The 12,362-nt window shown below is 39.0% G+C and overlaps 6 protein-coding genes across 6 annotated transcripts; 3 read left to right on the plus strand and 3 right to left on the minus strand.

Annotated features, from left to right (window-relative positions):
* Positions 1–28: 28 nt before the first annotated feature.
* On the minus strand, positions 29–4,361 carry L201_005746 (uncharacterized protein; the record flags this gene model as incomplete). Its single annotated transcript, XM_066221475.1, has 8 exons — positions 29–260; positions 316–536; positions 603–858; positions 950–1,184; positions 1,262–1,483; positions 1,538–1,665; positions 1,718–4,053; positions 4,110–4,361. 8 exons carry the CDS (start codon positions 4,359–4,361, stop codon positions 29–31), a joined length of 3,882 nt encoding a protein of 1,293 aa, XP_066077572.1.
* A 613-nt stretch (positions 4,362–4,974) lies between these two features.
* L201_005747 (uncharacterized protein) lies at positions 4,975–8,304 on the plus strand (the record flags this gene model as incomplete). The annotated part of the gene is made up of 13 exons (XM_066221476.1): positions 4,975–5,043; positions 5,109–5,187; positions 5,259–5,482; positions 5,552–5,912; positions 5,973–6,098; positions 6,155–6,268; positions 6,325–6,504; positions 6,560–7,017; positions 7,081–7,160; positions 7,209–7,327; positions 7,387–7,458; positions 7,517–7,699; positions 7,766–8,304. The coding sequence occupies 13 exons, from the start codon at positions 4,975–4,977 to the stop codon at positions 8,302–8,304; spliced, it is 2,604 nt and encodes an 867-aa protein (XP_066077573.1).
* Positions 8,305–8,850: 546 nt separating this feature from the next.
* On the plus strand, positions 8,851–9,804 carry L201_005748 (uncharacterized protein; the record flags this gene model as incomplete). Its single annotated transcript, XM_066221477.1, has 1 exon — positions 8,851–9,804. One exon carries the CDS (start codon positions 8,851–8,853, stop codon positions 9,802–9,804), a length of 954 nt encoding a protein of 317 aa, XP_066077574.1.
* A 38-nt stretch (positions 9,805–9,842) lies between these two features.
* L201_005749 (uncharacterized protein) lies at positions 9,843–10,118 on the plus strand (the record flags this gene model as incomplete). Its single annotated transcript, XM_066221478.1, has 1 exon — positions 9,843–10,118. The coding sequence occupies one exon, from the start codon at positions 9,843–9,845 to the stop codon at positions 10,116–10,118; it is 276 nt and encodes a 91-aa protein (XP_066077575.1).
* Positions 10,119–10,388: 270 nt separating this feature from the next.
* Positions 10,389–11,113, minus strand: L201_005750 (uncharacterized protein; the record flags this gene model as incomplete). Its single annotated transcript, XM_066221479.1, has 3 exons — positions 10,389–10,534; positions 10,635–10,971; positions 11,066–11,113. The coding sequence occupies 3 exons, from the start codon at positions 11,111–11,113 to the stop codon at positions 10,389–10,391; spliced, it is 531 nt and encodes a 176-aa protein (XP_066077576.1).
* A 439-nt stretch (positions 11,114–11,552) lies between these two features.
* Positions 11,553–12,015, minus strand: L201_005751 (uncharacterized protein; the record flags this gene model as incomplete). Its single annotated transcript, XM_066221480.1, has 3 exons — positions 11,553–11,600; positions 11,744–11,862; positions 11,955–12,015. The coding sequence occupies 3 exons, from the start codon at positions 12,013–12,015 to the stop codon at positions 11,553–11,555; spliced, it is 228 nt and encodes a 75-aa protein (XP_066077577.1).
* Between the last annotated feature and the right edge of the window lie 347 nt (positions 12,016–12,362).

The raw sequence follows: 12,362 nt of genomic DNA on the forward strand, positions 1-12,362 counted from the left end.
ATCTTGAAATTCCAAAGTTGTAATATCCTCAAGTGTAAGGATCAAACTTTTCGGCCATTGACAACAACATCCCTTTCTCCTTTTCTGCCCATTCAGCTGCCAATTCGCGTCTTACATCCATCTCTCTAAGTGTGTCGACAGCTTTCAAAGTTATGTTGTACCCTCCCGATATAGGTCTGTGATCAGATACAGTTGGTTCATATCGTTGATAATTAATCGGTTTGATATGCGGTGATTTACGGTATAAGATTCGATCACACCTAGTTTGATTCAACGATTAGCTATATGTCGTTCAATATTCAGCTAACAACTCACCATGCTGGTATTCTCCGTTTCTCACTCGAGTCATAGTCATGTGTACCGGGATTATACTTGTAAGTAGGTGCAAAAGTGATGGGAGCTTCTTCAAAACTCCTTAATCTAAAAGCATGATTACTTCTCATCTCCTTTCTCAGCTGATCATGCTCGAGTAGATATGGTAATTCCCCAGCCTGGATAGAGGATATAACGTTCTCACGACGCTGATCAATTCGGTACTACACATGAGAGATCATTAGTGACTGTTGTCATCCCAGGAATACTTGTCAATTTCTCCTACATACATTGAGATCTCCATTCAGTATTACCAATTCATGATCCAAGATACCTGTACCATTACCGCCATGCACGAAAGGTATCTCCTCACCTGAAGCTGGGAAAATAGCTTTATCTTCCATTATAGCAGCTAAATCGGCATTTCTCGACGCCTTTTGGGACTGCCCAGCAGCCAAGTGAACATTGATAAAACAGATCGAGGTATCGTCCATTACAATTCTAGATACTATCGCTCCTTTGTTTCCGTAGATACCTCCAATTCCTCTATAATTTGATGAAGATATGACTATCAGCACGAGGCGATACATGATGAAACGTTGGAAGAAAGTGCGGAAAGCTGTGATACTTGACTCACCGCTTGACAGTAGTTATATCAAGATCTCTCAAGGTATCCTTTTCGCTACTCTTGACAAATATACAGGTGAACAAACCGACCAAATTTTCGGAGTGAATCTTTACATATTGTGTATCGGAAGGGCTTGCCATCCTGACTGCTTGGGTAAGCTTCTCTAGCCATTGTCGATAAGCATGTGAGACTTTATCTGATGCTGAAGAGGAATCTTTATTTTTGCCTTTAAATAAAAGGGTTTCTGTCATCACAAATAATGGTTAGCACCAGGCACCTGATTTTTAACTTGACTTCTAAGTTCGGACAAGATCAACTCACTTGCAGTAAGTTTCTTATCCGTCAGCGGGATCACTTCTTGGAAGCCAAAGACAATAATGTCAGGCGAATCAACACTATTGATGCATTCCTCTAGCCATCGTGAATTAGCTTCTGATCCACTGAGATCGGTTGTTTTGGCACTATCAATATTCCATGAACAGACTAAGAGCTTGATGTCTCGGAACGTGCAATAGTCAGGTTGACGTAAGACAAGTTGTTTGTCTGTGAAGAAACATCAGCATTCGAGCTATACCCACTGCCTCATGACGGACTTACCAATCCAATCTACAGATAGCAGACCATCCCAAGGTCTCATGCAGTCTCTTGCAAATGACCAACAGGTATATCTTCCGGAATATTCTATTGAATAAGGGTCGACTAGTAAAATCTGTATAGGTATATCTCTACCACGCTTTGGTCAGTATAAGATTTGGTCGAAACAAGTTGATTACCCACGAATGTGCTATCCAGTGATTGATGGTCAACCACGGTTTCTGGCCTACATCATAAACACTGATTTGACCTTTTCTATTTCCAGCCCATAATCTTTCACCTACACCTTCTAAAGCTGATATATCGTTTGTCGAAATTTTCAGCACTTGTAAACAATTGAACTCGGTCATATCCCATATAGAAATGAAACCACCTTCATGACCGAGATATATCTTATCTCCCTCCAATGGTATATATGTCGCAGAGGTTACCGCACCTGTCCATTCTGATGTGAAAGCTACTTTTGCAGGTGGCATATTGCCTTCTGCACAAGGGTCATATATCCTTATTGTAGGTCCTTTTGATGTGCTTGCTGATGTGGTTGATCTGATAGCAGGACCTGATGATGTCCATAGTTTACCACAAATCATCTTTGCAAAAGTAAATTTCTCTCCTATTCTTAACGTCCTAATCAAATTTGCTGATTTACCTTCTACATCGCTAATTTCGTAAACCAACATTTTCCCAGAATCATCTAACGAAATGAGATTTTTTCGATGTCGGAAAATATGCGCAATAGAAGATGTATGGGCAAATGCTTTACTAGAGCTTACTGTTCCAGTTGATATATCTAATTCCCACAAATGCCCATCTTTGGTTCCGCACCATAAATATCTACCTTCCTCTGCTAGAGTTGCTCCGGGTCGGAAACACATAGCGGTAACTCTGGGTTCTTTCGTTTTGTGATCTAATCCAGTATCTTTAAGATCAACAGTCATGATAGGTTGATCACTCAGCTGAGTATCATAGACCCGAACGTGATGGGCACCGGTACAAACATATCTGCCGAAAGTTGCAAATGCTGATACATGATGACAATCCTTGATGCGAAGGTCAGGCTTGAAGTTTGGTGCACGTCGATTTGCTTCAGTTGAATCGGGGAAATCATCCAACAGTCGTTTTGCAGCGGCCGACAGTCCGGCTATGGGTGTAGCATTGTCCACCTCATCGTCTTCATCCTCGGAGTAATTCTCTTCTTTCTCCTTTTCAGTAGAGTTTGTTCGACGTCGAGGCGGTGATGATGAGGATATTGACGCACTATGCATTAGAGCACTACGTAGTGGTGGGGGTGGTAGATCGTTGGTATTGTCTCTGCTTCTAGCGGGCGAAGAAGGGTGTGAGGGTGGGGGTGCTACGCCACCAGGAGGTACGGTTGTAGTACGAGCAGGTAATCGAGGCGGAGGGGGCTGATTTGCAGAAGAAGGAATCGTTTCGTTTTCTGTCTTCCCTATTGTATTGGCACGAGCGCGAGTAGGCAACCGAGGTCCTGGAGGTCCAGGTCCGGTATCGCTCAAAGACGACGAGCCTGCTATTAGGGCAGGAGATATAATGGGTTTGTTGTCGGGTATTGGCGGTGGTGTCTGAATTGGGTCCGGTATCTGGTGCGAGACTATCGTAGGTCTGCGCTGAGGCAATAATGGTGGTGTGGGTTTCTGCGTTGTGGCTGGGGGATCCTGCGGTAAAGCAGGGCTCGAAATGATAGGTGCAGGGCTAGCTGTATTACGAGGCGGAGGCTTATGCGATCTATCTGGTGCCGCAGGAGCTGGAGATGCAGTACGTGATATTGGTGGAGGAGGTGCTGGTCTATGTTGGGATTTGGCATCATCGACTGCTGGTTTAGTCGACAGAGTAAGCTCAACTTCAGACTCGTTGGTAGGTGACAGGATTACTGGCCTTTCAGTTTCTCCGTCTGTTGAAGTGCGCTTTATAGTAGGCGCAGATACTTGTTTCGCAGTCATGACAGGGGCAGATGGTCTAGTAGCATCAGCCGATATCGAGCGAGGTAGAGAGGCTGTAGATGAAGACGCTGCTAAGTTATTTCCGATAGTGAATCGTTCACGAAGTGATTTGACCGATATGTGATCCTCTTGCTGCTGATCATCGTCTGACCCAGTTGGGGTAATTATCACTGAGCTAGGTTTACATGGAATAGCGGGCGCAGATCGTCGAGCGGGTTTAGGAGAAGTAGGTATAGGTCCGGATGAGATTGCACGCGATGCGAGCGGAGTAGCAATATGCTGATTTTGAGCTTGGTCAGATGACACGGAAGGCTGGAGTAATGAATCGGTCGGCAGTGGATCGGATTGGGAGTTTGCAGGTGGTTTGCTTGCTGTGATAGTGGGTTTAGGGGTAGTCGGTCTAGGCGGAGGAGTAATAGCTGACTGACCGTTTGTCGTAGACAAAGACGGTTTGGGGGTGATAGGTCTAGGAGGCGGAGCTGATGGAGGTAGTTTGGCAGCAGGTGCTTGAGGAGGTGAAGACGTGAGTGCAGGGGTAGATGGTCTTGATGTCATCACAGGCTACACCGGATGTAAGTTTTGAAGGTTAACCATGAGTGGTATTTAGTGAGACTCACCTTCAAGCCATTGGTTTCTGCATTCAGACCCAAGCTAGCTGATTTACCTAAATCCACACTACTTTTCGGCGTGTATCCATTTCTACCTCCCGAAGCAGATTTGGACATTCCGTTCAACGCCGTCGGACCATTGGCAGCAGCTAAATTTTCGAATCTCGAACGCAGAGAAGCAATACTTCTAGGTTGTTCATCTTCATCTTGTGTATTTCCTACAGAAGAAGCTCGTGATCTTGATGAAGAGGTTTCGTCCATGTCAACAGTATAATTCAAGCAAGAAGCTGAATGGGAATTGAAACTGATCAAGTAGCTTTGTATATTGATTATAACATCAAGTCTACACCTTTGTCGTTTGATGCGAAGTCGGTTGAGGGTGACGCAAACAGCTAAAGGGATTGCTAAGGTCGCTTATTCAGTCATGGAAAAGGTTCGTTGGATTTTCTTGAAGTACTGCGTTCTTTTCTGATATTCAGTGAATGCTACGTATGCTAAGAAGTGTTGTTATAGATTATGAACGATAAACATGCGAATATATTGCTGTGTTTTGGTATGCACTAACTGACCTTCTCTCTGTTTATAGTGTTCAACATTATTAGCCTTAGCCGATTCCTTTTAGTGCGGGGTAAGCGGGACATATCCTTCATTATAAAGTGAGCCTGATAATATTTACTGTTCAGTGGTTATTCGAACCGCATAGATTGATCACTTTGCTATTCCACTTGACCATTCTATGCGATGCGTCTTTCCGAAAGATTAAAGTTGACTGAAATGTTGAATATTCAAGTCAGTGCGGTCACTTAACATCTCAAAATTCTTAGCTGTCTATAATCTTAAGCTTCTCGCTTTTTTCCATATAAAAGCAGTAAAAATGGCTCATCCACCTCCAAAACATAGACAATTGCCTGATAAGGAGACTAAGCTCTTTAGAGAATTGCTAGTAAGCTTCTTTTTCTTGAATATGTTTGAATTGGAGATTTAGCTGACAGCCAATCACTCTGACAGACTCAATATGAGCTCAAGCAATATAAGAAAGGTATCAAAGCTGCTGACACAATCTTGAAAAAGTTCCCTAATCATGGTGGTAAGCCTAATCATTTCTTATATTCTAGCCGAATGCTTTCATCGACTAATCACAATGTCATGGTGCTATAGAAACTCTCGCTTTGAAAGCCCTTACCCTGCATTCGTCTTTACCTGAACCGTTAACAGTATCTGCTGTACCTAAGAAAGAAGAAGCGGAAGCCATGGCTAGATTAGCAATCAAGAAAGATATTACAAGTCATATCACATGGCATGTTTTAGGTATCTTAGCTAAAAGTAGGAAAGATTGGGATGAAGCTAGTAGAGCTTTTGCCATGGCTAGAAAACAGGATCCTGTGAGTGTTCGAGCTATTAAATTTGTCTGCGGTCAGTCAGGAGTTTAGCTAATAAAGATATTCATATAGGATAACATTCCACTTATTAGAGATTCAATAGCACTTTTGACACATACTAGACAATATTCGGCAGCATTAGCAGCAAGACATCACTATTTACTTTTAAGACCACCAATTCGAGCTTCATGGTTCGCTTTAGTCATAGCACATCAACTTAATGGTGATTTAGATGAAGCTTTACAAGTTTATAATGATTATCAGACTACCTTAAAAGAAGAAGGTGCAACTGGACCAGAAAAATCTCAAATATTATTGCATGTAATCAGAATCTGTATTGAAGCTGGTAAAGATCAAGAAGGTTTAGATAAACTGAGACAGGGTGTAAAAGATAAGATCATTAGTCCAAGAGGAGAATGCACTTTACTCAAAGGTTAGTTGTCGTTTCTTTCTTCTTCTATCGCTGGAAGGTCAACTGATATCATTAAAACAGCTCAGATGTTTGCAAATCTCGGTAGACAGGAAGATGCTTTACAAACCTATCAAGAGTTACTAGAGCAGAACTCAGATAACTTGGAATACTATAAAGGTTACTTGCAGAATAAGGGAATTGACCTGTGTAAGTGACTTTGTGTTACATTTCATAGAGGATGCTACGCTTACTTGAAGGTTTAGCTGCTGAACTTACCGAAGAATCCCGTTCAAAAATCCTTGAGACCCTTTCTGGCTTTGCCGAATCATTCCCTCGATCAGCTGCTCCCCGTCGTTTGGCTCTAGACTACTCAACAGGTGAGTCGTTGGAGTTGCACAAGGTCTATTTTCCCATCACTGATGTTCCTATTTAGGTGATAAATTCCGAGAACTCGCAAAGGCATACATCGTGAAAGGCTTAGAACGAGGTGTACCATCTTTGTTCGTTGATGTAAAAGGTGTATACACAGATTCAGATAAAATGAAGATCGTTGGTGAGATTGTAGAGGAAATAGTGGCGAAATTAGAAAAAGATGCATCTCTTTCTGATGATGGTGAGTCATCTTTAACTAACATTGAGGAGAGTTAGACTAATCCATATCCTTGTAGACTCTATATCACCGCCTACAGTATTATTATGGGCATATTATTTCCTCTCATTACATTTATCGCATCCATCTCAAACTACACCTGATCATACACGATCTTTAACATTATTAGATCAAGCTTTAGAACATACGCCAACATTACCTGAATTATACATGGCTAAAGCAATGGTCCTTAAACGATCTGGTGATTTACTAAACGCAGCATATGAAATGGAAAAAGCTAGATTATTAGATGGTCAAGATAGATTTTTGAATGGTAAAGCAGCTAAATATTGGTTAAGAGCAGGTGAAATCAAAAAATCAGAAGAATTATTAGCAATGTTTACTAAAAAAGATTTAACGCCAACTCAAGATTTGACAGACTTACAATGTTTATGGTTTTTACAAGAACAAGGTGATTCATACAGAAATCAAGGTAATTTAGCTATGGCACTTAAAAGGTATCAAGCTTTGGCAACTGTAAGTTATCCTACTTAAAGCTACATAATAATTTCTTATCACTAATATACGAATCGCCATCAGGTTTTCCAAGACTACGAAGATGATCAATATGATTTCCACACTTATTGTATGAGACGAATGACTCTTGGTGCTTATATATCGTAAGTATTGTCTTTCCCTGTCGGGGCTCGGCTAACACAAATCTATAGGTTGATGCGATATGAAGATCAACTCAGATCACACCCAGGTTACTTCAAGGGGGCTTTATCAGCTATTGAGATATATACCAAAGTATTTGACGACCCAAGTATAACAGAGGAGAAGATTAGTAAGTTGATTGTACCGTAACCTAGTAAACGCGCAACTTATCTGATTGATCGATCACAGGTCCAGAAGAAGAAGCTGAACGAAAGAAACAAGCTAAGAAAGCACAAAAAGCCGAAGCTAAGGCTAAGAAGGGTAAGTCGATCATGATCATTGCTCTCATCATAGCTGACGTGTCTTTCCGCAAACATAGCCGCTGCTACATCAGGTGAAAAAGCAGATCCACCTGTACCTGATGCTGATCCAACTGGTATTCAGCTGCTCAAGACTGAAACACCTTTAGAAGATGCACTGAAATTATGGAAACCTTTAGAAAGACTAGCTGGTGAAAGGATTGAAACATGGTTAGCTGGTTATGAGATACTCCGTCGACAAAGTAAGTCCAACTGAAAATGTGATTTTATGCTATGTATAAGCTAACGACATGCTCAATATTCTCTAGAATTATACCTTGCTGCACTCAAAGCATTAAAAACAGCACAATCAATTTCACCTTCAAACCCTACATTACATTATCAAATCTTAAACTTCAATAAAATCACTTCATCTAATACAGAGTTACCAGAATCAATAAAATCAGTCATTAAATCTGAATTACCTTCTTTGTTATCCACTTCACCCGAAGAATTCAGTTCATCTTTCTTGGAAAAGGCTAAATCACCTGAAGAACTGTATGAAGGTGCAAGAGGATTATTACAATTGAATGGCAGTACAGAAAAAGTCAAAGATGTTTTATTGAAATTGGGTGATAAATCTACTAAACCATCTATAGAATATATGACAAAATCTTTAGATCTATTTAGATCTATCAGTGAGAGTAAAGAAGATATAGAACAGCTTAGATCAAAATACGCAGAAAAATTACCTTCAGCTTGGGTATTCAAATCATCTTCAGAAATAGATAAACAAATAAAAGAATTTGAGAAGAGTATAGAAGGTTATCAAGGCGAAAAATCAGTAGAGCAAAGTGAAAAGAAATAGATCAATTGCATTATTGTCATACAACACTGAGGAAAGTTATCAATCATCTTTCGTAAGCCCTGTAGGTGCAAATAGGATGTAAAATGCATTAACATACTACATGCTACATCTATTATCTACAGTCGGATAAGGTTAGAATGTCCGAATGAATATAAGCAAGCGAAACTAATAATGATCCATAAAAGCGCGATTCATGATGATGCTATGTGTGCCGACCTCATTCACTTCAACGATCTATCAACCATATACACAGCTTACCCGAGTAAACGCCCTGAATCATAATTCAATGTACCTCATGTTGATCAAGGCAAAGGGAATAGGTTATCTGTTATGAAAAAGTACGAGTAGTATACGTTCAACATCTCCCTATCTTCTCTACTTTTCCCTTTCCGTCTTATTTTACTTCTCATTCATCAAACCAGAATCCTTTTTTTGCTTTTTTTTTTGGATATTGCAGCTATCTTCTTGAATCACAAACTATATTTACCACATTTGAGTTGTCTAACACCATCAGTCATTACAACATCAGTCATTAGTCATCACATAATGCCACCAAAGAAACAATTTAGTCAAACTCCTAAAATAGAAATTATACGTGATATAGCTGAAAAGAATTGCTTTGAAATAGAATATGAAATGAATAAACTCGCTACTCAAGAAGGTTATCTTTATAATTTTGGTAGAAGAGGTAGACCATATCGCAATAATCAAAATTTCAGTTTATACTGTCATCTAAATAATAAAACAAAACAACTGAGTTGTAAACATAAAATTTACTTTGAAAATTTAGGTCCTAAAGATGCTCCCCTTGTAGGACCATTTAAGTTTATTTCAGAAAAAAGTAATCTCATTCACAATCATCTTCCATCAGCAAATTTTTTGAATGTACCTATTAAAACGCCAAATGAAATTAAAACAGAAATACAGGAGAGAAGTTGGAACAGAAATAAGAATAAAAACAAATTTTCAAATTCAAATTCAAACACAAAACCTTCAGCAAACCCTTATATACCAAATCGAGCAAGAAGAAGTAGAGTCAATCAAGTTCAAGAAGTTAGTTATGTAGAAAGTGAACTCGATTATCTCAGTGAATTGAACTCAGATGACATCGAGGAAGGAGAAGAACAAGCAGAAGATGATGAAGCAACAAGTAAAGAATACAATGACAAAAATGAAGAAGATCAAAAGAACGAACAAGATGGTCCAACCAAAGCTGCCAATCAACAAGGTGATAATAGTACAGCTATCAATCAGATTGTCAATTTGAGCAGACTATTGAATGCAGAGCAACAGGATAATCATATTAAAAGTTTGGTAAAAACTCAGCCAAATTCAATAGGACTCTCAGAAAAACGAGATTTAAATAAATTTACTAAACCTTCAGCCACACCGGTACAGGATCAAGACGAAACGAAAAGAGAACTTGAGAAGGAGAACGATCAATTGAAAATGGAAATTACCAATCATGAAAAACAATTGAAGAATTATCGAGACATTTAGCTATCTCGGTAGAGAAGGAAGTTGACTCAAAAGAAAAGATGGATATATTGAACGGTGATATGCAAAAACTTCAAGAACAGTTCAAGTTGAGTCAACAAGAAAATACATCTATACAAAATGCATTGAATGACATGGTGAAAGAAAGAGATTTGTGGAAAACTGAATATTATAATTTAAAGGCAGCGACCAAGTCATATGTTGATTTCCAAGAAGATGAAGAAAGAAGAAAGGAAGAAGCTGAAAAACTTGAACTAGCTCAAATGGAAAAGAAAAGAAAGTTGAATGAATCGTTATTTAGTCACCTCACAAAGTAACCTGACTCCAGAAGCGAAATACGCATTGGAATGGAGATAGCCCATCTAGTCTTTCATATCATATATACCGTATTGATAGCCGTTTTAAACTTTTATATACAGTGTACAATGAATTTTGACGTGTTATAGAAATGCTGGTATTATCATCAAGAAAGTGAATGAATCGCATAGAGTGACATCATATTGACAAGACCGATAAGGTGTTTGCAGAATGGTAGAACAGTGGCGGAGCGATTTTTGTACAGTACAAGTTTCAATCTAAAATCAAAGTTAACCCTTAGATATCATCCCTACTGCTTTCTCTTCCTCTTCTTCCTCTTGGTCCTTGATCAATTTCTTGGACCCCTCCAAAGCCTCTAAAGCTTGACAAATTAGTTGTCTATCCATAATCACATATTCAGTGACATCTCCTTCTGCTAATAACCAGATAGAATATTAGTATTTTGTACCATTTACAATCTCGTATATTGGAATCTCCTGGTAGTAGAATTACTCAACCGTAAAAATCTGACATACCTTGTTTTTTCTTCCCTTTATTGCCTTTGATAGCCTTCTTTTCTTCTTTTTTCGCCATAATGTCATTATACACCTCAACCAGCCCTTCAATCTGCTCTTTAAGTTCAACAGTTATAGGTGAATCATCCAAGTGTATCTTCCCATTGACTAAACCATTTTTCAATTTATCATGTTCTTTGTATAACGAATCATAGTCCTCTTGCTTGGCCTTGAGCTTATCACTCATCACAGCATCCATTTGTACAGCACTTTCGAGCGCATCTTGTAATATTGTTACTTGGATTATATCTCCTATATCGGTTGACTGACTTTTGGTTTTAGTAAGTTCAGATTGATCCTTTAATTATCAGGAGATTAATGTTAGTGATTTTGGTTTATTCGTGTAGAATATAACGTTGCAAAGTAAATTGAGAAATGTTGATTTGACTAACCATTTCAGTAGTCATGGGTTCAGCAGAAAAATCCCATATTTCAGGCATGATGTTGAGTGAAGATACTTGTCAGAGGTTCGATGGAAGTTATAATTACGGTGTATTAAGAATTGAGATTACTAAAGAGGGACAGAGATTACAGTGACAAGGTGAGAAGAATTAGCGTTATATGGGGAAATTGGTGATTTGATTTTAAACATAGTCTGTTCTTGAATAAGAAGGTGTCATTGAATATAAGTATATCCAGAATCCTTTCCTGTCTATCAAAAGGAGCGAGAGGAAGCGAGTTATGAAAGGTCAGATCGAAACACGTTACTAAAACAATATCCTTTGTATTGGAGATATGTCAGTCCATTCATAATCTGCGTTGTAACCCTTCTCCTATACTTCATACTTGGTTAAACCGAGCCATACTTTTCTGCATTATCGATACATGTGCTGTTACAGTAATTGAGAAGGAGAATACAACGCAAAGATAGAGGTATGTCTACTCTTCAACTTCATTCAATTCGTGCGCTCTCTTAACGACATTGTTCTGTTGAGTGAGAATAGACAGTACCAATTAGCTATCTTTATTCATACAAGATGAAAAGGCAGAAAAGAATTGCAAGCGAAAGAGACCTGCGAGATGAGATGATAGGGCAATTGAATGACAGAAAATAGAGATGCTGAACTTACTCCGCTTCTCTCAATTACGACAGCAGGATCATCTTCAGAAGCATTTTTGGAGATTGTATTTCCTTTATTCGATTTGACTTCTGCTTTTCCCTCTTCAACTATCTCTGCTACTTTACCAGCTAGAGATGCACGTGAAAAATTAGATCAACGACATACATCCATATGAAATTTGCGAGGGATGGTGTTATGACGGCTAATATAGATCACTTACATGGTTGTCCACTTCCCCAATTCCATGAAACTTCATCTCCTTTTTTCAATTCTTCGGACATTTTGGTTGAGGTTGACTTGGTGTTGCTTGTATATGCTCTGCGGGAGTGATTGACAACAGTTTGTCTTGCTATCTTGTGTATCATGTAGATATTTAAAATAAATTAGTATTGATTAGTTTCCACTTCATAGAATTTTGGTTTAGGATCGTCTAAACATCTCAAAAGCAGCTATGACATCATTTCCTGAGTGATTATAAGATCGACGCATTGGGAACATTACTTTTGGTGTTTACCGGATTTGAACTTCTTATCTTATCTTTCCCATTTAGGTAAGTCTTCCGCGAAAAAGGCATTCAAGGAAGGTATGCATACTGACTGATTACAATTGGGATATCACTGACCAAACA

The sequence above is a fragment of the Kwoniella dendrophila genome, chromosome 7 (assembly GCF_036810415.1).
Source record: "Kwoniella dendrophila CBS 6074 chromosome 7, complete sequence".
NCBI lineage: Eukaryota > Fungi > Basidiomycota > Tremellomycetes > Tremellales > Cryptococcaceae > Kwoniella > Kwoniella dendrophila.